The sequence below is a fragment of the Dipodomys spectabilis genome, unplaced genomic scaffold, assembly GCF_019054845.1.
Source record: "Dipodomys spectabilis isolate Male_0828 unplaced genomic scaffold, ASM1905484v1 ptg000120l, whole genome shotgun sequence".
Classification (NCBI taxonomy): Eukaryota; Metazoa; Chordata; class Mammalia; order Rodentia; family Heteromyidae; genus Dipodomys; species Dipodomys spectabilis.
The window spans coordinates 4,068,336-4,094,103 of NW_024870797.1; the positions used below are offsets into that span (position 1 = coordinate 4,068,336).

Consider the following 25,768-nt stretch of genomic DNA (forward strand, 5'->3'; position numbering starts at 1 on the left):
GTCCTACCCATGTACCTATTACAGTTAAATAAACAAACAAACAAATCAAATCAAAACCAAAATCCTTGCCTCCTTCACAGCTACCTGTTGTGTATTCACAGCCTGTTCTTCTGGAATGTTCTTGTCTCCACCAATAGATAGCCTTTCCTTGGTGCTTATTTGTAAAAGTACAATGGAAACCCTGTAGAATCTTTTTTCACTTGTCTATTGTGGATTTTGTGGGTTTGTCTGTTTGTTTGAAGCTGTTGTTGCTGTTGTTGTTGTTGTTGTTGTCCCTGATAGCAGAGGTTGCTGCTGATTGCTTTGTGATGATCAGAGTATCTCAGAATTGTTTGCCTAGGCTATTTCTGAAGCCTAATTCTCAGACATCAGCCTCTGAATAGTTGGGCTACTAGGCATTTTGCTGCTGTTGTAAGCTGTACTGGTGGTTGAACTCAGGGTCTTGGGCAGTCACCCTACTGCTTATGCTACACTTCCCACCCCCCATCAAATTCTTTGTAGGAAGTGTTTCAAAGGGAGTTACTCAGCAGGTACGTGGTAACCTCTGTTTCTGAATATTTGTCATAAGGCAGTGAACAACAAAAACACAATATAGAATGTAGTGGGCCCTTCAAATAAGATCTTGAAAATACCCCATAACATGCATAATGACCGTTTCTGGTAAGTTCATAGATTTAATCAAGGGCCTACTAGATTATTTCCGCATTATTATTTGTGTTTTCCTATCACATCAACTTCTCATCTTCAGTATCTTTATTTTTTTTCTCTCTCACAGGACTGTTGTTTTAGGTTAATGTACAGTGAGATTGCCAAGTAGCTATTTGTTAGTGCCATGAAAGAGTGGAGCTGAGCCAGTTGCAAGTGCCACGTGAGGCCTATGGTCCTAGCTACTCAGAAAGCTAAGATATGAGGATTGAAGTTTAATGCCAGATGGAGCAGGAAGGGCTGTGAGACTCTTATCTTCAATTCAACACCAGAAGACATGGAGTGGAGTGTGTCTCCAGTGGCAGAGTGCCTAGCCTTGATCAGAACACCCAAGTTCTGAGTTCAATCATCCCCCACCCCCAAATGCACACACATGCACACCCAGTAGCATAGAGATTCTAACCACTTTCAACAAGGAAGCAAAACAATTTACCAGTAGTTAAGTTTACTCCTGTAGTCAACTACAGAATAACGTCTTGGACCTTTTTTTTAAAAAAAAAAAAAAAAAAAAGTTATTTATTGAGTGTGTTTGGAGGAGATATAGCCGTTTCTATTTCACTGAAGAGTTTGAAGAGATTAGGAAAGAGTTCTCCTTGGAAGGTCTTATAGAATCAGGCTGTGAATCCATTTGGTCCCAAGCTTTTCTTGGATGGGTGGTCCTTTACTGCCATTTCAATTTCATTACTCGTTACTGATCTAAAGTAAAGTTAAATCTTCCCTTTGGGGGCCAGTTGGGGCTATCAATGTTCTCTAGGAGTGCCACCATACTCCTAGATTCTCAAATTTATTGGCGTAAAGATTTGTGAAGTATAATACTTGGAATCTTGCATATTTCTGTTGGGATGTGTCCCACTTTCATCTCTAAATTTTTTTATTTGGGTGTGCTTCCTTGACAGGGTGTCCATTTTGTTATTTCTTCAGAGAGCCAGCATTTTGTTTTGTTGATTATATGATCTTTTATGCTCTAATTAGCTATTTCTGATTTGATTTGTAGTATTTGTTTCCATCTATTGATAGGCGATTTGGCTTATTCCTGTTTTCCCAGGAGATTGAGCTGCATCACTAAAATGCTGACTTGAATTTTCGCCAACTTCTTGATGTAAGTCAGCACTTAGAGCTCTACATTTTCCTCTGAGTACTGCCTTTGTTGTGCCCCAGACAAGCTGGTATTGTGTGTTAAGTCATATTATTTTCCATACAAGTTTGAATATTCCAACTAATCTCCTTGATAACACATTGAGCAAGCTTCAGAGTGGTGGATAAAGAATCGAGAGCTATGTACAGATGACCATATAGAATAATATTCTATGACACGGTACTTCAAGAAAGGGAAACAAGACATTGTTGCTGTTTCAGTTTCATTTTCTTTTGGTCTGGCTTGTTGGATTATTTGTATTTGGGAAGGTAAGAAAGGGCACTTCAAAGGTGGAACAAGGATGAACATATGCAATAGTGATACTCACTAGGCCCTTTGTGGAAATGGACTGTGTATCTTGTGGGTGGGAACAGGAGGGGAAGATGGAAAGGGAGACAGTGAATGGGTGATGACATCTTTCAAAAAGAATTGTTCTCATTACTCATTACCTGATTCATGCAACTGTAAACCTTCTGTGTTTAAACTTTGCCGTGACAATTCCCAAAAGTGTTACTTGTTCATATGATAAAGGAGATGTACACAGTGGTTACAGTTACACAGTACACATAACCAGTATATATATCTTTGAACAGTGTCACCTCATCCCCACTCTGCTTTCTTGGACTTTTAATAAAGGATTTCTTAACATACTATTAGCCATAGAATTTCTTCTGTTAATTTTTTTGTTTTTACTGTGAAAATACCGTCTAGAGGGTTATAATTACATGAGCAAGTCCTGGAGTACATTTCGTATCAAATATTGTTGTTTCTTCCTTTGTTTCCCCTTACCATCCCTTCTCATCTCACTCCCCTTCCCCCCTTTTTTTTTAACATCCTGTTCTTTTTATTGTAAGTTGCTTTTTCCACATTACCTTTTTTGGGCTGTCCTCTGTTTTGAACTTGGCTTAGGTCTCGTTGGCTAGGCAAGCAGTGTTTTGCATCACACACCAAATCCCTATGCACCCATGCCCGCTTCTCTTTTTTTCAGTATGCTTAGTTTTAGACAATGTTTGATGTGTTGTTCTGTGTGTGGCCATCTGTTTGTGTGTGCTGCACCAGGTCTGGGGTTTCAACTTGCAGCCAAAGCTCATGGCTTTTTGTCCCTTGAGCCACATCTCTACTATTACTTTTGAGTTCTTTGCTGGGAAAATAATGAGAAGAGTCTCTTGGATTGCTGGCTTCAAACATTGGCCTGTTTGAGTCCCTAGGCCTGTAGGGTTTAGCCATAGACACCGGGATAGGGTCTGCATGTTCTTTTTCTTTATTATAGTCCTGTCTCTAACTGCCCTTTCCCTGCTTGTGTCCTCTGGAGACTCAAGGGTTACAGACATGCACCACTTGCACAGCTTGTTTAGATGAGGCCCCAACATTTTGTATGCCTACGGAAACTGAAATACTCTAGTTTTCCTTACCTGAGCAGCTATGAGTTAGTTACAGGCACACGTCACCCAGTTCAGCGTGAATGTATTTTCCATGGGTGTATGAAAAGTAGTTACTACAGATTGTCTAAAATGTGTACATATTAAGAGGGTACCAAGTGATATTTTGTGCAATGTGTAAATCCGGGTAACATCCTTTCATTAAAGCTGAATTTACCAATGGAAAGTAATATCCATGAACATTTAGAAAGTGGCTTTATGAATTTGATTTTGTCATGTTTTGTTTTTGCTTTTGCTTTTGCACCCTGAATTGTTGTTGAACTTTTGTTTGTGGGTGTTTTGTTTGTTTGTTTGATAGAGTGACTTGTGCCAGTCCTGGGGCTTGCCCTCAAGCCCTCAGGGCTCTCATTTGGCTTCTCCAGGTGGCCCTTTCACTCCTGCTCACAACTAGGGCCTTACTGTCCCTGCAAAGCCTGCACAACCAAGTTGCTCTTGGAATATCTACCGAAACAAAACAAGGAATCTACCATTACTTGCCTTGTCTCCGATTTTCCTTTTCTGTTTTCTTTGAGCAGTGTTCTCTCACTCAATTACTGGTGCTGCCTCCCAACTCACTTTCTCCCCTCACCTGCCCGGTTCCTGGAATCATGGAAGTGTGCTACCTTGCCAGGCTTGCTCTTTGGTTTATAGTGAAGCATTAAACGGGTTAGGGGGGAAGCATTTCAGTACTACGTACATATACAATGTATACCTCCACAATATAGCAGCCAAGGTGGAGTATGTCTTTAATACAGGTAAAGGATTTGTAGTTTTTACTTGGAAAAGGGTGCTAATCTCCCATGAAGGATACTGGTTAGGTGATATGCTAGTGAGGTCTTAGTATGAACACAAACGTATTATCACTTCACATTAAAAACAAAACAAAAGCAAAGATCAGAACAGAACAACAAAATACCAACTTCACTCAGTTGTCACAAAACACTGAAGCTTTGAAAGGTAAGTAACCATGTAGAACATTTCCGATGACTTCTGCAAAGCTTCGGGTTTCGTCTGTAAGATGTTTTACTCTCTTAAGTGGTGTTTACGTTTTGTTGGTTCTTTTTTTCCTTTTTTCCTTTTTTTTCTTTTGTGGGTCCTGGGGCTTGAACTCTGGGCCTGGACACTGTCCCTCAGCTCGTCACCTCATGGCTAGTACTCTACCACAAGGCCAATTCCGGTATTTTGCGAGGTTTATTGAAGATAGGAGTCTCTCCAACTTTTCTGCCTGGGTTGGATTTGAACCTCTATCCTCAGATCTCAGCCTCCTCAGTAGCTTGGATGACAAGCATGGGCCTCCTCTGTGTTGGTTGGTTTTTGTACTTAGAAGAGAGTACAAGCGATACACTAGTAAAGTATGATAGAAAATTTAAAAAGCAAAACTAAACATGGGCCATTTAAAGATTTTTATATCTACTTACTGGGTGTTTTCCTTCAGGTACCTTTTGTCTCCACATGTGTGCCAGCAGTGGGGCCTAAACTTCGGGTGACAGCTGTGCCTGGTCTCTTGCTGATGGTCTAGCTCTGCCACAGGAGTCACACCTCCAGATCTCCATTTCAAAGGACAAGAGAACTCCCTCCTTCTGCGTGTATTTCTGTCTGTCTGCCTGCCTGCCTGTCTGTCTGTCTGTGTGTCTCTTTCTCTCTCACTCTCTCTATCCAATTTTAAGGGTATAATGGCCTGTGAGCCCATCTCTGAGAAGACCCAGAGCGGAAAGATGGAAGATCCTAAGTTTGGTGTAGCTAAAGCTTCCTAGGCAGATCATGTGTTGAAACGAATGAAGCAGTAAATGAGTAAGTGCATTATAGCAAATAACTAAATACATCAATGAACAGAATGTAATGCAAACCAGAACTACAGGATTTGGGAACCGGTCGATCCTGTGGAATCAAGCGTAGCTATGACTATGGTTTGTAATCAGCCAGGATTCATATCCCATGATGCTGACCGAGATTCACATGCAATTCTGTTCCTTTTCGAGTATTGACGAATATGGAAAATGTGCAGATGCCATCGTTAGAATGCTCTGTCTTTCCGCATTTCAAGTCAGAATCTCAGACTGCCGACTGCCTTAATAAGGTTGTGAGCAAACGGTTTAGTGTTGCACTGGGACCTCCTCTCCGGCTTCCTTTTCGTTTTCAAAGGTTTCGTTGAGGTGGTCTGCAGGCCTGCCAGCTAGGACTGGAGGTGAAGATTAGGTCAGGCCATGGCCTGGACTGCTAACTTCTCCAAGGGGGCTTGCTTGAAGGAGGGCCTTGCTGCAGCTTTGGGGCAGGGCAGGCGTCTGGGCTCAGGTCAGTGGTGGCTGTGGAGGCAAAGAGAACCTTGTGACCCGCCCCTAGGAGAGCCCGCTGCACGTGACCAGCGGGTCCCCTGTTGTCAATCACCAAGAGGTCCACCAAGAGGTCCTCCAGGAGCCGGCAGGAGGCGCCTATGTGCTCTTCCGCCTGTTCCCGGGTGTGTCTGTCTGGCGATGACGTAAGTAAGTGACGTACTTGCTAACGGTTGTCCTGTGCTGGGGAGCTCGGACCCCTTCGCTCCTCCCCTGCCCCACCAGCCGCAGCCTGGCTCAGCGCCACCTGGGCAAGGTCTTCCCGTGTTATCCGCGCCATCTCTGACCCTTGCTCAGACGGTGTAGTCCGGTGAGTCCGGGACGCCTCTGTGTCCTTGGGCCCTAGTGTCAGTGCGGTGGTCTGGGCGGCGCCCCCCATGGTCCCTCTCCTGCGTCGGGCTGGGCGACGCTGCTCCAGAAGCTCAGTAGTCCCTGAAGACGCAGCTTGCGATCCGAGCAGGCCGGGGAAGGCCACAGTAGGCCGCAGTGGGAGTCGGCTCAGGGAGTGGTGGCCATGGCGCGCTCTTGGGAGGAAGCGGGTGGAGGTGGTGGCTGGGTGGCCCAGCGGTGCGAGGCAGCCGAAGCGGCCCCAGTGGACCGACAAGTGATCCAAAGTGGGGGCGAAAGGAGAAGGGCAAAGGGCAAAGGTCCAGGCCTGAGACGAAGGCCGCAGCCGCGCCGCACACATTTTTCACTGTGTAAATATCGGCAGTGCTGGACTAACTCCCTGTGGGGGAAAAGATGCTCGAGTGTCTGTAAGCCTACCTTCTCCAGGAAACGACCAGGGATTGCAGGAGAGGGGGAGCACCATTCTGAAGGCGGCCTCTGGAGAGAAAGATTTCTCTCTGGTGGGTGAGGAGGATGTACAGCAAGAGAGTGGGAGGCCGCACGCGCTGTGAGCCGGCCCTGCCCTCTCTGCCTTTGTGCGCCTTCTCTGCTGGGCTGTCTTCCTCTCTTGCTTCTGTAACCTCTGCACTTCATCTTCACTGCCTGGTGCTGCCTGGTGCTGCCTGGTGCGGCCTGGTGTTTCCTGGCACTTTCTCACATGGTGTTTGTCCTGGGCTGCTGCAGTGAGACCCCAGGAAATTCAATTTTTGCTCGAGTACCTCATATGAGCCCTTAGGTTGAGGCGGTGCCGATTTCAGCCAGTATTGCCCCCACTGTCTGAAAATGCAAACTCAAATTTGGTGGGAAAATACTGCTTCCTAGTGTGTCCAGTGGAAGACAAGAGTAAATTAGGACAGTGAGAAGGTCTGGAGGTTATATTGTCATGTATCGGGAGAAAGTTTTCCACTCTTTGAATGAATGATGATTCATCTTTTTGTTTCCGTTTTATTTTTCCCTGTTGTTTTCCTGTCCCTTTTTCCTTTCAATATTCTTGGCATGACAGTGGGTTTGGAAGTAGGCTGCAGGGTTTTCCTCTGAAGAAATGCTAAGTGTTATTAGTACATATTTGAGACCTTACATACTTATGGTGGTGTTTCTCCTCTTGAGGGTGGGTTGGGGCTGTGGATAAAATAAAAACGTTCTTCTCTCAGAGGTCTTTGGTCTTTCTGGTTGCTGAGCAGTGAGAGAACCATAGTCGATGCACTGTGGAAGGTGTAAGGAGAGCTGACTAGGGTCTTTTGTGGGGCAGTATATGGCTCAGAAAATTGGCCGCTGGGGATCTTAGCTTACATGCACAGCATTATGAAAAAGTAGGTATTTTAATGCGTTGAGGTGTTCTTTGGTTTTTTTTCTTATAATGGTGTGTGGAACTGTTTCTGCCTCTTTGCTGCAAAAAAGAAAATGGAAAGTCTTACTCAGATCATCCAGATTTTTCCATTCTTGTAAGAAGTATGTAAATAAGTGCTAATCATATCTAATGGGAAATGGCTTAGAACATAATTTGGAAAGCAGAAACTGGCAGTTCCTTCAAATGAAAGTAAAAAATAATCTTCTAATGAAATCATATATTGCTAAGTGTGATTTATCCTGCCAGGGAAACCATGCCTGATGTATCAATTGTCATTATTTAAATACATAGAAACATGCGGTGCTAATACGCTTCAAATGCCTGTTAAAGAAACATGGGAATTAATTTTTTTAGAGTTGTCAGATCACTGACAAAAAAAAGTCAGAAATAATTGAGCTGTTGAGCTCAGACTAACATATTGTGTAGATACTGGCAGGTCGTTGGGGTCCCATCTTGGCTGGAGGAGGGGCCAGGGAAGGGTCCGCCATCCTCTGGTCTTCACCCCCAACTTCCAGTGCTCATGGAGTTACACCTTGGCTTTTAGAGAGATGCTTTCCCAGGCGTGAGCATAGCAGTGCCACAAGTCCGTGTGGGTAGAGCCAGCTGTTCCTCAGCAGCTGCACTCAGGGGCTATGGGCATGAGACAGGGGGCACCGTGGCCAGGACACCACTGCTGCTCAAATGAGTTGGACAATTTAATTACTGTTTATCAGTGGGACAGCCTGGCTCTGGGAGCTGAAATGGTGCTTGGATATCTTTTTAATTAGTAGATATGCCAAATAGCTATATGGTGTGAAAAAAATGATAATATGATAATACTCTTTGAGATTTTCCACTCAGAAAATAATGAGAATTTTTGACCATAGGAAGTTGTGAGGGTTCATGTGAACTCTTGCTCTGTCACATACAGCTAATGACGTGTGGCTTTCCTACTTCTTTTCTTTTAGTGTCTCAGGTTATAGAATCAGAGATACCATAGTCACAAATGACATTTTAGCTTGTAAAATTGTGTGATGATACCTTATCCGTTGGAAATACAGGAATAGAATCTGGCCCTGATTCACCAGACATGAATTTTGAGTAATTGCTCTCTTTAAGAGTTGGTGTTCTGATTGATGCCTCTGGTTGGTCCCTCCTGTCACTGCATCACTGGTGGCCACTTGTAGGTGGCTCACACATCTCATATTTCTGTACTCGCTGATATGTACCATTGATAAGTAGGAACTGGTATGGTATATCACAGCAAATGACAAATGGTGTAGACCTGTCTTTGTACCCCTTCCATGAGCTGTAGTTGTGAGTTGTGTGCTTTGTAGCCTGGTCCATTGGAAGCAGCAGACAATCGGATTCCAGGGGGCACTGCCGGTTGCCCAGTCACAGTGGGCATGTGGTGTGGAAGTTTTCTTGAGGGATTTTGTTTTGGTTCTCCTTTTCATTAAGACTGGAATCAAGCGTACATGTAAACTTTTGGTAATTTAAGTTTCCTTTTGTGTCATTCAGTGTAAAACTGTCTCATTGGGAAAAAATGTAGGTTATGAAAAGTAAAGATTTAGGCACCGTTCAAAAAAAAAAAAGAAAAAGTAGGATGATGATGTTTTGATCAAGAATTACCGAGAGACAAGATAGAGGCAGAAGTAGGGAAAAGACATCCATGTGTAAGTTGAAAACTCAGAAAGTTGCCAATATTTACAGGATGGCTCCAGTTGAGACAATCTGAGATGCTTAGAGTAGAAAGTTCATGAGGGTGCAGTTGTGAGCAGCATTGCTGAGGTCTGTGTGACATTCGACTAGAAGCTCTTATTCACTGCAGAAGTTTCAAGGCTGAGAAATATGCCAAGGGAGTCAATGTGGGCTCCCACTACTAACTGTTACCAAGAAATGGTGCCTCTTCTCTCATGGTAGGTTGCTCTTACTTTTCCTATCTTGCTGAGTAGAGCAATGGGCTTAATAGCAAGGGTGTTATGGTGGCTGACTAGAGAGAAGATTTAGGATGTCTGCCCTGTCCTTAGGTTAATTATGAAGACACAGGTATTTACAGAGTAGCTCCTAAACTTGTGTAGCCTACACTGTCCTCACAAAAACCCTGCCTGGTGAAAGAACTTAACAAATGGCAATAACCCTTTCATTATTCTTCACTTATCGAAATCTTAAAGCACCTCCTGTGACTGTCCAGTTACTGGAGTTCCTGAACATGTAGAGCATGTGTTTCCAACAATCTTACGGTATAAAAGCCCAGTTTTCCACACCTTTTCTGGACTGCAGCTGATCACAGCAGCAATGCTTCAGCAGTTCTCCATGTTTACTACATCAGGAAGAGGTTTTGAAAGGAGTGAGTAAAAACAGAGAGGCAGCCATTTGTACAGACATTGTTGGCTGCCTTGCGAAATAAAATGCTTAGGCCATTGTTTTTTGGACTATAGAAGTAGCTGATTTGTATTGGGAGAGCTGAAGTCCTACAGAGAAGATAGAATTATATATCCTGCACATTACATCGACATGAGGTGTTTCAGGATATCAGTTAGTTGTGCCCGATGAAGAGTAAATTAGTCTCAAGCATAAGAAAGAATCAAGTGAGGGGCTGGGAAGGTGGTTCAGTGGTAGAACACTTGCCTTGCATGCCTGAGGCCCTGGGTTTGATTCCTCAGCACCACATAAGCAAAAAGAAAAAAGCCGGAAGTGGCGCTGTTGCTCAAGTGGTAGAGCTCTAGCCTTGAGCTGAAGAGCTGAGGGACAGTGCCCATGCCCAGAGTAGAGGCCCCATGACTGGACCCAAAAAAAAAAAAAAAAAACAGGTGAGATTATCTTTAGCAGGAAATCCTGTGATGAGTTTATATGTGTGTATATTTATACGAGTACTTCTTTTAATTTTTTTTACTGTTTTTATTTTGTGTGTTTAGAGGGGTAGACGGTGATGAACTGGAAAACCAGAGGTATACATATTTTGGTAGTAGTCGTTTTGGCCAAAGGATGTGTTATTTCATAATTTACACACAATTTAATGTTTTCATAAACTAATTATTTATTTAAACCTATAAAAAAGAGGCAGATAGTTGCTAAAATAATTAGGAAAGGATAATTAGAAAACATAGGAGGATGATACTTTACAAAACGCCATGCGGGGACTAAAAGTCAAACTCTATGTAAAAATGCCACATTACAGAATATTTTATAAAATACAAAGTCGAAGATATAAAAGGACTATGTATATTCTAACTCTAAAAATGAGTAATCGCGACTAAATATTAGGTTTAAATTTACAGCTTCCTCTGGAAGCGTGTGCAGCCGTTTACTCAGCCATGCAATTTACATACATTTTAGAAAGACAGTCCCTTTCCTTATTTAAAAATTAGTGTTTTGTCAAACTTTTCAACTTTGGTTGGGGGTACAGGGAGGCTTGGGTGTGGGTCGGGAGGATGGGAAGGGATAGGAAGGGGAATCAAAGGAGGAGGCTACAATGCTTGATAAGAAATGTACTCATTATCTTGCCCATGTAATTGTATCCCCTCTGTACAGTTTTTTCACAATAAAAAATAAATAAAAATTTTAAAAAATTAGTGATTTGAGCTTTGAGTATGGTGGCTTATGCTTGTAATGATACCTGCATAACGGGATGACTTTGAAGCCTGGGAGGGCAAAAGGTTATGCTAGCAAGATGACATGTAAACTGGGTCTGATGGCACAGGATTGTGATCCCAGTTATGTGAGGTAAGAGCATCTTGAACTGAGGATAGGCTAGCTTCCTCTGAAAAAGTAGCACAGGCCAAAGAAGTTGTATGTTTTCCTGAAGTTCTGGTCTAGGGTTGGAAAGAGCGGAGATGAAGTCATAGTTGAGGCCAAAAATGGTTCATATATTACTGACTGATTGACTTGCTTCCTTTCTTCCTTCCTTCCTTTCCTTTGCATGTGTATGTACATATATCTATCTATCTATCTATCTATATATCCTTTGTACATTTATGTATACCTTTATACATATTCACATCTTGTTCTAGGAATGGGACTTGTCAATTTGCCAGTTTTGTCAATTTCCTTATCTTCAAGGTGGTATACAGATGATTTAGAGTTACAAATGAAAGGCAACCACTCCCTTTCTTGTCTTACCCATTACCCCATACCTCATTAGTCTCCCACTTTCCATCCTTCCCAACCCAGTTAAGTTGTACAGTGCGTTTTCAACATAGTGTCTTGTGAGTATCACTGGGCATTGGTTTAGCTTTTTTCCTTTGTCTCCTTTGTTTTTCCTTTGTTTCCTTTTGTTGATCCCTTTCCATTCAGATAATTCAGATAAACATACTGTATTTGACTTTTTAAGGTGCTCAATTGGGTATTTGAGAAGTAGCCATCAATGTGCTAGAGAGGAGAGGACAAAGAACTGGAAGGCCAAAGTAGGTAAGAATTAAGGTTCCCAGTGCTCTTGATTATTGGTGTTACTTTGGCTAACATGTATTAGAAGTTTGAAATCGCTGAGTATAATAAATAAGTTGTAAAGAACCTGGGTCTTTTCTTTCTTTTCTTTCTCTCTCTCTCTCTCTTTTTTGTATGGTGGTAGGGGGTTTGGGAGAGCAGTTCTGGGGCTTGAACTAGGACTTGGGTTGAGTCCTTGAGCTGTTTTTCCCAAGGCTAGCACTCTACCACTTAGAGTCACAGCACCACTTCTAGCTTTCTGAGTGATTAATTTGTGATAAGAATGTCAGGAACTTTCCTGGTCATGCTGGCTCTCAGCTTCCTCAGTAGCTAGGACTACAGATGCGCCATTTGTCAGGAATCGATTGGTGAGGGGTTTCTGGCTTAGTTTTTCTTTCCACTTATCCTCACCTCTCCAGTAAGGAGTTTTGCACAGTTTTCTCAGGTGTTGGATGCCGGGGAACGGAGTTGATCCAGCAGCTTGAGAAGTTGAGGCCAGAGTATCACAACAGCCTAAGAGTTGGGAAGAGTCTATCTTAACTGACTAGCTAGCCAACTAACTAACTACATAACTAAATATCACATCAATAAATAAATGTATTATAAAAGTAGAAATGATGTCATCTGTTGTGAGTACAGTTTCAACTTTGCCAACAATTGCAGATTTCTTTCAACACTACTCTAATGAGTAGTGTTTCTCTGATATTGTTTGGTTTAAAATTCTTTTCAGCAAGATAACTGCATCTCTGTGTGCCCCTCATAGGTTCATATCCACTGGCTTGCATAAAATTGGTTTATAGGGCTGGCTCTGGTAGCAACTCCACTTTCAGCTTTTTTGGTAATGATTCATTGGAGTTAAGAGTCCCAAAGGCTCTCCTGCCCAGTCTGGATTCAAACATGGCTGGTCACATCTCAGCCTCCTCAATAGCTAGGATTACAGGCCCTTGAACTGTTTTAGTTATTTTTGAAACAGAGCCTTCCCTTTTTGACTGGGCCAGGCTCTGACTCTAGTTCTCCTCCTGGTGACTTGCTTTACAGGCATGTCTCAGTGTGTCCCCTGGTCTCTACGGAGACCAGGAGTTCCCAGACTGGCGTTGAACCACAATCTCCCCTCTCTCTCACTCTCCCAAGTACCATACCTTAACAAGCAGCAATCCTAGGCCAATACATGTATAGATGTTTTAAAAACAAACCAGGTATAGACTCAGATATAACAAGGTAAACATAATTCTGAATTAACACCTAATTAAAAATTTGAAATGTGCTAGATTATGATTTGACATGATTTTTATACTGCAGTAGTACAAAATCTCAGTATAGTACTTTTTACAAAATAATTAAGCAGCATTGAGTAGAAGCCAGGTGCCGGAGACTCACGCCTGTAATCCTAGTTACTCAGGAGGCTAAGATCTAAGGATCATGGTTCAAAGCCAGCCTGGGCAAAAAACTCCATGAAACTTTTATGTCCAATAAACCATCAGAAAACCAGAAGTGGTGCAGTAGCTAAATTGGTAGAGTGCTAGCCCTGTATTTAAAAGCTGAGGGAAGTGCTCATGACCAGATTTCAAGTTCCACGAATGAAAAAAAAAAGTATCTGTATGTATTACTTTTTTGTACGTATGTACTCATACAGTAAGAGTAACCAAAGCTTGCTTTAGAAATATTGTACCGTGTGAGGAATATAATTTTTTGTTTTGTTCTGTTTTTCTTATTTTTTTTCAAACTTTCTATCCCTACCCTCGTTTTTCACCTATGGAATATGCTTTTGAAGTTTGGTCACACTGGCTGTGGGACATGAGTGTTCGTACTCTTGGTTCTCTCACCAGTGTCTCCAGAGGAACTGAGATTATATGATGACTCAGTTGTACTTATCTAGTTGATATTCATACAATTTTCTTTTGTGAAAATATTATCTCATTTTTGTCATTTTGTAAAATAGTGTTCTAATGATGAGTAGACCAGGGGAGAGCCCTAGATGTAAGTCCGTGATTATAAGTGTGCTAAGCATTTCCACTTGTTTTGTTTTTTTGTTTATTTTTGTTGTTGTTGTTGTTTACGTTTTCATTAGTTTGGGTGGAGTAGGTGGAGTGCTGGCACTGGTGCAGTTTCTATTCTGTTTCTGATGCTTGAATTCTGGGATTTGGGAGCTGGAACTCAGAATCTAAGCACGGTCCTTCCTTTAAGTTTTTCTCTCAACTAGCACTCTACCATTTGAGCCACTTCCTGTTTTGGTTATTTTCTTGGAGTCAAGAGTGTACTGTAGACTTTCATAGGTAGACAACCTGGCTATAAACTGCTATCCTTAGATATTAGTATCTAGACATAGGAGATTTTAATACAAGGTACCTGAGTATCTAGATGTAGAATATTTTAAAACAAGATACACTAAGAAAAGTTCTAAGTTGTCTTTTTACATCCCGACTGAGTAAATGTGTCACTTTGAAAGGTAGTGCCTCATTGAATGTGCTCTTAAGCCTTTGGCTTTCCTTTGCAGCCTTATTTTAACCTGTGGAAATATGGAGAACATGTAGACAAGATAAGGTAGGCTGGGAAAGTAGTATGTGTAGTAAAAAGGTAATACATGGGCTATATAACAGTTTTTCTCAAAGTCTAATTAACATATATGTTTTTCCCCATGTATTTCCTAGATTCTGTTCCTTAATTAAAACTTCCAAATGAGCTCTTCACAGGAGGTTTATGGTCTTAATTTTGCAAGTCTTAGTCAAGCTCAAGGTACAGTGAAGGCTGAGAGGTAGACTGATATGGAGAGACAGAGAGAAACAGACTGAGGGTCAAATAGATAGTGTGTTCAGGGCAACCATCTGGTGACCCATGTGATCACTTGGTCTTCTTGTACATTTGCATATAGACTTGGACTCCTTGTGTCATCTGTCTTGAGACACTTACTTGTGCTGGCTGTATTGTTGTGAGTAATTCAGTCCAATGTTACCAGCATATTCTTTCTCCCTGCTTGTAGATACATCTGCCATATGTTTCACTGATAAGAGTGGTGTCATTGAATAATTAGAGGAAGTTAGCAGTAGTGGGCCTCTGCTAAAACATTACTAGAAGAGGTTTAAGGTGCTCTGAAATATAAAATGGAAACACTTCCAGTTCCTCCATGACTATACTTGAGCTGGAAATTTTATCCAGGGCCCTCATACATGGAGAACATATGTTCTGCTGATAGGTTGCATCCCTATTTATTTCTGAGGATAAGTGAGGAAGGGGAAAGTAGGTCATCAAATGCACTGTTGCTTCCTATGAAAAGAGGAGATGGTTGCTCATATTAGTAACTGCTCATATGAGAGGTGTGTTCACCTCTCCTGTGCCCCAGTATGTGTTAGCAAAGGAAAGCATTCAGTGGGACTTCACAGAACCAGACTTCAGGCTTTACAAATAGTGGCTATCTTTGCCAGATAGTCTTCAGCATATAGCTGTTGCGGATTGCTTTCCTATGTACTGGAGCTCTTTCATCTTTTTTAGTGCTTGGTCACAAATGATTAAAGTACAATTGAAACTCAGAAGGCTGAGTACCAAAGAACCTTTCCAAAGTGGAAAGGAAGCAAACACACCTCTTGTTGGAGTAGTGATGTACTTAGCGCTCGCTTACCAGGCAAAATTAGTATTTATAGCAGGTAAGTCAGTGATAGACTTAGCCTAATATTGTAGGGTCTTTGGAATACTAGACATCTGTGTAAAATTTTTCTGAGCAGCAAACCTCTATTGATGATCAAAGGAATACTGTTGGAATAATCATCTGTCTACAGATTGTTGGGATTCCCTCCGGTTAACACAATTGTAGGACGTCTACGTAAAATTTACTTTTGTTTATAAGGTTTCTAGTCAGATGTGGTTGTGTCTTGAAGGAATAAATCCACTTGAAGGGCTGTATTGATTTCAGACATCAGGAAATTATGAATTGTGATGTTAAAAAAGAAGTAAAGGAAGAGAAATTGTGAATGAGAAATTCGTAAGAGATGATACCCAGTCTGGCAGGAGTGAAGAAAACTGTAATGTATTACATGTTAGGACTCTCCCTTAGTTTGTGGGTTTGGACATGTTTGTCCTGTTGGAAAAAACAAAAGCAACAATATGGGAGGAAATCAGAAATTTGAAAGGACAAGGCTATAGTATCCTTGAGAAACATGGGAGGAAAACTAGGATGTCACTTAAGGAAAGGGAAGGAATTGTGTGCCAAATCCTGAGCAGCCTAAAGGATAAGTAGTTAAGAAAGAAAACCTTGGTATGTCAATGGAATTTTTTTGTCTGTCATGTGGCTTGAACTCTGTGCCTGGGCACTGTCTCTGAGCTCTTCAGCTGAAGGCTAGAACACTACTACTTGAGCCGTAACTTCCCTTCTGTTTTTGTTTTTTGTTTTTTTTTTTTGAGATATTGTTCTTGGGGACTAGTTTCAACCACAGTCCTCCAATCTCATCCTCCTGAGTAGCTAGAGATTACAGACATGAGCCATCAGCTCTGGATATCAATGGCACTTTTGTTTCCATGTGTGCCTTTGTGTTGGTCTTTAGAAAGAGTCTACTTACATATGTAGCAAGCTTTTGCTGTGGCCTTAAACCTGCATGGCAGAGCACACCCTTCATCCAAAGCACTAGCATTTTTATTACATTAATTGATTGGATTTTGTAGATAAACCAAATATACCCTTAATTCAGTTTCATCTAGTTGGTTAGAGAAGATTAATTTGGATTTAATTGTGTGGGTGCCAGTCCTGGAGATTGAATCAGGGCCTGGTGTCCCTGAGACTGAAAAAGAATTCCTTTTAGGCTCCCTACTAGCTAGGATAACAGGACCCTGGCACTTTATCAGGCACTTCATTGAGAAAGCATCCTTGCAAACAAGTTTCTACCCTGACTACCTTCAAAGTATAATGCCAGTTAGTAATCTCAACTTTTCCATGAATCATGTTTGAGCCAAGAGCTCGTACCTTACTTGCATTTACATTTTTAAGAGAAGAAATAGAAATATGTAGTGAGACCTAGTTTTGAAAATCAGGAATAACAATAATGGATTTGCAGCCAGTATTGGTTCCCTGTTTCATTCGGGTTGATGATACATTAGTATAGCGACTATGGTCTTGTTATTTGAAGCAATGTGATTGTCTTAAACTATGTTTCTTACCAGTGAATAGGAGATACATGGGATGTTGAAAAGCTATAGTTTATATATAAATTACAGTTGAGTGTATCATTTACTTGTATGTGTTTATCAGGACCACATAACCTTTTTTGAAAAAAAAAAAAAAAAACTCTTTTCATGTACTAGGTCTGATCTCTGTCCTTGAGCCTGTTGTACTCAAAGATAAGACCTTATCTCTTGAGCCACAGCAACAGCTTTTTCTGAATAGCTTATTGGAGGTAAGATGTCAAAGATTTTCTCATTTATATTGTCTGTGAACCAGGGTGTTCAGATCTGAGCCTCCTGAGTAGCTAGGATAACATGTATGCCACTGTTGCCCAGGTAGCATCTATTCTGAATAGAAATGCATATTAATGGCCGGGCGCTGGTGGCTCACGCCTGTAATCCTATCTACTCAGGAGGCTGAGATCTGAGGATCACAGTTCAAAGCCAGCTTGGGCAGGAAAGTCTGTGAGACTCTTATATCCAATAAGCAACTCGAAAACAGGAAGTGGTGCAGTGGCTCAAGCAGTGGAGTTCTCCCCTTGAGCTGAAGAGCGCAGGAACAGCACGCAACCACGGACAAAAAAAAAAAAAAAAAAAGAAATGCATATCAATATATGTATCTATGTATCTACCTATCTATGTGTTTATGTGTCTATGTATATATCTATCTATACCTGAGACTTTAATTTTTCTAACGGAAACTAAATATAAAGTGAATAACTTTACTCTTTTTCTATACCTCTGTTAGGATTTTAGCTACAATGAGAGAAAGAGAGGGATTAGGGTTTCACCCAGGTTATGAAAGTGGGTTTTTATTGTGCTCATATGAACTTGTCTTCCTTAATGGTGGAGAAGAGTTCCCTTTTAGACCAGAGAGTGAGTGAAAGAGACTGACATACAGTTACATGTTCCTCCCTATTTCTGTAATCACAAGGTCATTATAAAGGGAGGCCAGTGACTACCCAAAAATGCAACAAGTGTTTACACTTCTTCGATACTTTGAATTGTTACCATTTTTTGAACTGGTGATAGCAAGATTAAGGTACCTTAAACTTAAGGTATAATGAACTCTCACAGAAATCCCTTCATTAAATGGGCTCAGGTTGAGCCAAATCATGATACTTTTAACGTTTCATTGTTGGTTGTACTTTATGCCTTGTCGTAGGTGCTGTGACGACTCAACATTAAAGGTCATGGATGGAGATGGATTTGAGATGCAGCCACAAGAACCAAACTCATTCTGTCCTGCAATAGGTATAAGTGTGTCTTACATGATCCTACTTTTAATGTATCAAACTTGGAGTTTTTTATTGAGAGAAGAAATGTCCCAATTTAAGATTCATTGATGGCCTTGTTATTCTGCCAGATTCTCATAGCTAATTCATTGGTTTTTCACTCTAGTCACTTGGCTTCTCTGATTTTCCCAGTTATACACTTCCATCCTAGTAGCTATCACAATCAAAGTGTTTCAAGTTGGATGTGTTGGATGTGTCTATTAGTGTATTATCACAGTTCCCTACCAGCAAGACTGGTAGTACTTGACCTCAGGATTCTGAGATACATAACTGGATTCCCTTTGGAATTTCTTCTATAAGGGCAAACTCAGGGTTTCTGTGTGGCTTCCTTTAGATTCTCCTGACTATGCAGATTTGGGGCCACATTTAATTCCTTTGGTTGTAAGGTTTCACTCCTTCTTTGCTTTCCATTTATCCACCATATTGATTTCCCCTTTCAGGTTTTTGCTCCTTGTACATTGCACAGGATTCCCTCAGGCAACAGTGAAAGGAGTTTTCTCATGTATTGTATTTTTCCATACCGTGTCCTCCATCACATCTGGACTCCAGCCAGAAAACTATTCCCTCTAAGAATGTGTATGGTTATCTTTAGAAATGCAGGCCATTGCTCCAACCTTAGAATTTATCCTCTTATTTATATTTCCAGTTGTTTTTGTATACACACACTGACACAGGTGGGCACACACATTTGCACACATGCACCCACATGCAAACACAGAAAAACCTCTTATATACAGACACATGGCATTTTTACAATATTAGAAAATAGGAGTTTCTTGTTAGCTCTCTCACAAATGAGAAATATAAAAGGCCATTCTCAGTGTTCCCAGTCCATGAATGTCACTGAACTTGTACTGAAGTTTAGCCCTTTTGAGTTGTAAAAGAACATTTAAACCTGATCCTGTGTGCATAGGTTAGGAAGTGCAACAACCTTCTGGAATACAGTTTCTCTTGTAAATTGACAAAAGTTATAAACACAAATTGCCTGTTACTAAGTTCAAGATAGCCTGACACCTGATAAACATGGAGAAACACCTCAGTTCACAGGTGTCTCCTGACTGCAATGCAAGCTACTCAGGATGTTGAGATCTGAGGATTCTGATTCCAAGCCATTCTAGGCAGGAAAGATAGAGAGTTAGGCTGGAGCCAAAATCCTCTCCAAGACATTTTCAGGTCTTTTAGTCTATCCCCAGGAGAGGCACACCAACACAGGAAAAAGAAAAAGAAAGTAAGCACAAAAGACAGTTTTAGGAAGTAGTAGCATTGGTAGAGGCACAGGAATACTTTCTGGGGAAAGCCATCTTAGCTGGCTCTAGTGGTACACACATGTAATTCGCGATTTCACAAGACTGAAGTGGGAGTATCTCATGTTCGAAAGCACCCCGGCTATATAGTGAGACCTTGTCTTAAGCATGATTAAGAAATCTAGGCCCTGTTGGCTCCTGCCTAATCTGCTACTCAGGAGGCTGAGATCTAAGGATTGTGTTTCAAGGGCAGCCAGGGCAAGAAAGCTGATGAGGCTCTTTTCTCCAATGACTTGCCAAAAAGAGCCTAGAGTGGAGCTGTGGGTCAAATGGTAGAGCACTAGCCCTGAGCAAAAATTCTCAGGTATAGTATCCAGTTCCTGAGCCCCATTCCCAGGACAGGTACCTTAAAAAACAAGAAATTAAAATACACAAAATTCAACTCATCCTTTCATGAAGACATTACTGTTTGACCTACATAATTTTTGGAACTCTTGTTATAAGAAAAAGTCAGCTTGCCACACAAGATTGACTTTGTTTTGTGTTCTTGTCTCTATTCAACTTGTCTGAAGTATGTTTATCCTGAAATTCTGTTGCATTTCTGATGTATGTGTATCTTGAATTTCTGCTGTCTTTACCTCTTAATTTCACCAACCTTTTCTTTTTAGTCTGTAGCTCCTCACTGTTGCAGGCAGCCCAGTGGTGTGGGGGTGGGGGGATAAGGAAGGCGCCAGGGAACAGGAGGGTTGGATGGGTGTGTATGTGTGTGTGTGTGTGTGTGTGTGTGTGTGTGTGTGTGTGTGTTGTGCTGGAGTTTGATCTCTGAGAATGAGTTCTAACCCTGAGTGTTTCCTTTTTCTATCATTGTGTTCTTTTACTTAAGACTAACTCTCTTGAGAGTTAAGCCACAGGTCCATTTCTGGCTCTTTTGGATAATGTATTGGAATTCAGAGTCTCACAGACTTTCCTTCCTGGGGCTCGTTTAAACCCTATCCTCAGATCTCAGCCTCCTACTAAGGAGGATTATAGGCATGCACTACCGCTTGGGATTTGCTAGCAGTCAAACATGTTTTTTTATTCATATCCATAAAGTTCAATTTAAAAATGTTAAAAACTATCTATACAGGAATATTTATTATACTTAAAAATGTTTGTTCCCCATATTGAAGAAAATACATTTGGAACATCTTCCAGACGCCATCTTTATAGAAGTAAAACCTCTTGATGCTGCAATGTACTACAGTAGATTCTAGTTTATGCTTTTAAAACATAGGACTGGAATTCATTCTTCCTATGTTCCTCCTCCCCCAATGTGGCAGTTCTTAAATTAATGACATTCAATCATGATATACTACCACAGGTCCTTAGATAGCGTACACACTGCATATATACCGCGCAAGTCTTCTCTAATTGCTGTCACGTAATTCTTTCAGATAAGCATTTGACTTTAAGTACAAAGAGAAATACTACATCCCATGATTGTAAACATTCACCAAGAGCTTCCAGAGCACAGTGAGTAATAGTGCAGCTGAGAGTCCATTAGCTGTTCACTCATCTGGATACTGCTGAGATTAGAAATGTGCTGAAGGCCAACCTTGTCATTAAAGGCATGCACTACTGCCTGGGATTTGCTAGCTGTCGAACATTTTTGTAAGAAAATGTTTACCTTTCATACATTAGGTTGTGAAGTATATCAGTTTCCTTTCAATAAAAGATGTTTTTATTCTGAGACCAATTGCTCTGGTGGATCATGCCTCTGATCCTCATTACTCAAGAAGCTGAGATCTGAGGATGTTGGTTTGAAGCCAACTGTGCCCAGCAAATTCAAGGGACTCTTATCTCCAATTAAGCACCAAAGAGCAGGAAGTGGAGATGTGGCTTTAGGTCTTGGTCCAAACTGTTACGTTTTCTCTCATATGTGAACGATGCCTCCTAAACAACAGTGGTACATGATACCTTCTGCAGGCCCTGTGTGTTTACTCATGAACAGACACAACAGACAGACCCAAAGAGGATACTCTTCCTTGAGGAATCCAAAAGTGTACATCTTAAATACTGTTCATGAAAACGAATTCCACAAATGGAATTCATTTTGTTGGTGGTGTTTTTATTCTTTTTTTCTGGTGGGTTGGTTGTACTGTTAGGGTGGACAAACAGAGGGTGGACAAATGTAGATGTGATATCCATTATACTTTATGGAAACAATGTGCTGTACAACTTGTGGGCAAGGACGGCAGGGCAAATTGGGAGAAAAAAGGATGGTGATACATTATCTAGAGAGTATTATACTCATAACCTGACTCATGGAACTGTGACCCACCCCTCCATATTCCATACAACTGTTTAATAATAACAAAGAAATCGTATTTTTAAAAAGTTACACAAGAAAATCAAACCTCAGTTCCAGACCCAAAATGAAGGAAAGGAGCATGTCAGGGGCCAAGGCAGGAAGGGAAGGAGGAATTGAATAGGAGAGCAGGAAGGAGAGGACAAAACTGAGAGAGTAAGAGAGGAAGTAACAAATAGAGTAAGCCAGGCCGAAAGAAACTTAGGTCCCATGGTTCCCCATATTTGCAATAATTAGTATGTGTCTGAGTCTAGCAGAAAAGGTCAGATAAGTTGATGTTAGGGAAATGAGCCCTAAGATATGTATTCAAACGTTTTTTTTCTTTCATGTGATTGTTTCTAACACATTTATAAGATTATATCTTTGTTGCTATGTATGTCCCCCCCACCATGGGGGGACATACATGCTTTCACTGTATTTGAGATTTGGTATAATTTGTGGAGGGGAAGGGGAAAAAATCATATAAATAGGGATACAGGTGTATCCATTGCAACAATGACATGTACAATTCGTTATATGGAAAAATGAACTGTACAACTTTAGTTGGGGGGCATGGGAGGGGAAGAGGAATGGATCGGGGTGCGGAAGGAGGATGGGAAGAAATGGGAAGGGGAAACAAAGGAGGAGGCTACAATGATTGATGAGAAATATACTCATTATATTGCCCATGTAATTGTAACCCCTGTGTACATTATTTTCATAATAAAAAAAAAGAACAAATGGAGGGAGGGAAGGAGGAAAAGCATAAGGATAATAGGACTTGGAGGTATATTCCTGAGTGTAAAGAGGTTTTGCACCTATGTGGTACAATATGTGCACATCTGAGGGATACTAGATGGAGAACACAGAAAAAGAGGGAAAAGTAAAAAAAATCCATCAGAAGGACCCATAAGCTTCACAAGTCATTGATCAAAACAAACTAAGCAACTCAATGTCAGCAATGGGAGGGAAGGGAATGAGCAGGAAAGTGGGAACTGCTGACACTAAGCACAAGGAAAGAAATGTACACATCACCTGATGTGGAAGATAAAACTATATTGTCAAAGCTCATAGAACTCATAAACTCTATAGACCATGATAAAGACAATTTGCCCGATGAAAGTTAGAATGTGGTTGTGACTTTAACAAAGTATCACTATCTCACAATACTGTGGAATTTATATAGTCACTTAGTCACAATAAAAAATTTGCTAAAAACAACAACAACATCTAAAATCACTGGTTGTAGGGCCTAAGACTTTGGAATTATTGCATGTCTGATTGCTACATTTTACAGCCCATGTTTGTAGGAAGGATGGTTTTAGTATATTCTTACCTATCAGTTTTGGTTCTTCATAAGGAAAGAGAGTCAAGAGGATTAACTTTCACTGCTGTTTTGCTTATAATGTTGGCTTTGCAATTGCTACAAATAATGAACCAATTTTAATTAGAAGATTGTAAAATAGTTCCAAGATTCCACAACCTAGCTCACCTGTTTACAAGCAGTTATTTAAAAGTAGGATTAAGAATTGGAGATACTCAGCAGGGAATCTTTGGATCAGGCCTATAATACTAGCTACTGAGAAAGTTCAGATTGGAGGACCAGGGTACAAAGTCAGCCTGGGCACCTTTTGGTAATCAAAAGAAAGTATATGTCTTGTTTTTTGTTTACTGTAGCCTAATTTAGCAATACCAGAAATTTGACTTATGTGGTCTGCTGGGACAGTTTTTTCTCAAACATCTATTAAATTATTTTGTTTTCTGTGAATCAGATAAGAGATTGTATTGGACAAAAAAACTAAGAAAATAGCACTACTTCATGTATATAAGCTGGTTGATTCTGATACATTTCCCACCTCTGTAGTGGATGATGCGTGCAAACTGGATCATGGTGGTCCCATTAGACTGAACATGGACATGGAACCAGAAGTCAGTTCTTGTAAAGTAGATGACACTTGCCCTGAAGTCATGAAGATGTCCACATTAAAATCTGACGGTGGAATGGATGACTTAGGTAAAAAGGAAACCTTCAGCATGTTGTATATGCTGTCCCAAATTACTCATCTTGATTCCTTAAATGGTTGAACCTTAGCTTTCGTATACCAGAATAATTGACATCTTCTTTGGAGACATCTTTTAAGAGGTACTTGAAATGTATGGTAAAAGTATTATAGAGGACTGTGTTGAAATGAAGGTTCAAATGAATTCTTGTCTTGTTTCCTGACCGGTGCCCATGCAGACATGGTGGAAAGTGCCACCTGAGAGTAATTTTGGAGTGGGACTAGTGTGTCAGAGCAAAAGAATTTTTATTTCCAGGGAATAGAAACATGTATGCCTGTCAGTGACTCCAGGAAAAAGAAGTCTTAAGTCAGCAGAAGGCATGTGGTGGGAAACATGTCCGTAAGTTGTGGGAGTAAAGTGCTACTCGGGATTTTGTATTTGGGACAATAAGTTTACTATGAAGGTCCTCCGCTAACTGAACGTGTCCATACCTCCATTTTATTATTATATTTCAGGCAGAACTAACATTTTTGTCCAAGGACAGCCTCAGCTTATATTGCTGCTAACTGTAGACTGTTGCGTAGCTAGAATCACACATCCAGATTGCTGTTGTCTCAGATTGTATTACTCCTAAAAATAGTCTACTGAGTAAGTACCTGGGGCACACACGCAGGATGTCTGTTGAGATGCTCTCTCCGGGTTTTTTCCAAGCGGCTCTTCTCTTCTTTAGTGGCTGGATTAGACACATAAGATGCTCTGCCCAGCCTACACATGGTAACGAATGCAAGCAGTATTTGAATGAAGTAAGGAACACTGTTTTAGTAATTATTATGGTCTCTTTGCTCAAAGAAGGCATCCTTGTCTTTTAAATCAGCAAGAAATCCTTAGATTGTTGATTCTTTCCTTCTTGCTTTCTTTCATGAACTCTTTCTTTCTGTCCTCTTTTAGCCTTTATTCTTTCCTTCTCAGCCTTTATTACTTCCTTTCTTCCTTCGTGTTTTCATTCTTTGTTTCCTTGCTGCATTCCTTCTTTCCCCTGTGCTTCCCTTCCTTTCTTCTTTCTTCTCTCCGTCCCTTCATCCTTTGTTGCATTTTTCCTTCTCTCTGTTTCATTTTCTTTCTGTGTTTCCCTTTCTTTTCTTTGAGGTTTACATTCAGTGGTAGAATTCTGTGTTTTACATTTGTGTTTTCCGGACTGGTGGTCTATCACTTGAACAACAGTGTCTCTTTCAGCTTGAGGTTTTGGTGTTTAACTGTAGACAAGAGTGACACACACTTTTTTTCGTAGTCTGGCTTTGAACCTCAGATCTTCACATCTCAGCCTCCTGAGCTGTTAGGGTTACACATATGAGCCCACCTTAGCCCAGGTACATTGGTGCCTTGAAAATTTATGGAAGGGGTTGATGGTGTACACCTTCATTCCCATCACGTTGGGAAGCTGAGTCAGGAGGATCTCAGCCAGCCTGGGCTAGCAAGATTCTGTATGAAATTAATAATTCATCTCAGCAATATTTTTGTGCATTTACTTAATTTTGTACTTAGGTTTTGCTGAAATTACCGATGAAGGATATATAGATGTGATTGCAGGAGAGGAAGATGCTGCAGCTGTAGCATCTTCTGCTATACATGAACAGCAAGTGGGTGACAATGAAGTGAAAGCCCTGATGCCAGTCACATGGACAGCAGCTTACAGTAAGTCACATAGCACTTGAAGAATTCAGTTTCACATTATTGAAAACACTGGAATCCGTGCTATTTAGAGTGTAGCATTGGGAAATGAATTTGTGGTGGTTTAAGAAGAGGTGAGGAACTCTCAGATGGGTTTTCTTTTTCTCCTATGGATTTTGCCCTGAGTTTTTTGGTATGTTAGAAAGAGGCAGACTTTCAATGTGTTAGCTTGTAATTTTGCTTGTACATGGCTTATGACTTGGCCCCTTTAGGAGCAAGGCATTTCCTGGTCTTGATATGAATGTGCCCATAAGACAGTGCATAAGCGGTATGGAGGTTCCTCAAAACATGACACATAGAGC

At 40.9% G+C, this 25,768-nt stretch overlaps 1 protein-coding gene across 1 annotated transcript in view; it reads left to right on the forward strand.

Annotated features, from left to right (window-relative positions):
• Positions 1 to 10,933: 10,933 nt before the first annotated feature.
• The window catches only part of LOC122115538 (zinc finger X-chromosomal protein-like), an 88,405-nt gene continuing 73,570 nt past the window's right edge, over positions 10,934 to 25,768 (forward strand). Inside the window, exons 1-4 of the mRNA XM_042689024.1 lie at positions 10,934 to 11,028; positions 18,038 to 18,126; positions 23,602 to 23,751; positions 25,281 to 25,430. Of these exons, the coding sequence (XP_042544958.1) occupies positions 10,934 to 11,028; positions 18,038 to 18,126; positions 23,602 to 23,751; positions 25,281 to 25,430 (484 nt within the window). The remainder of the gene's footprint in view (positions 11,029 to 18,037; positions 18,127 to 23,601; positions 23,752 to 25,280; positions 25,431 to 25,768) is intronic.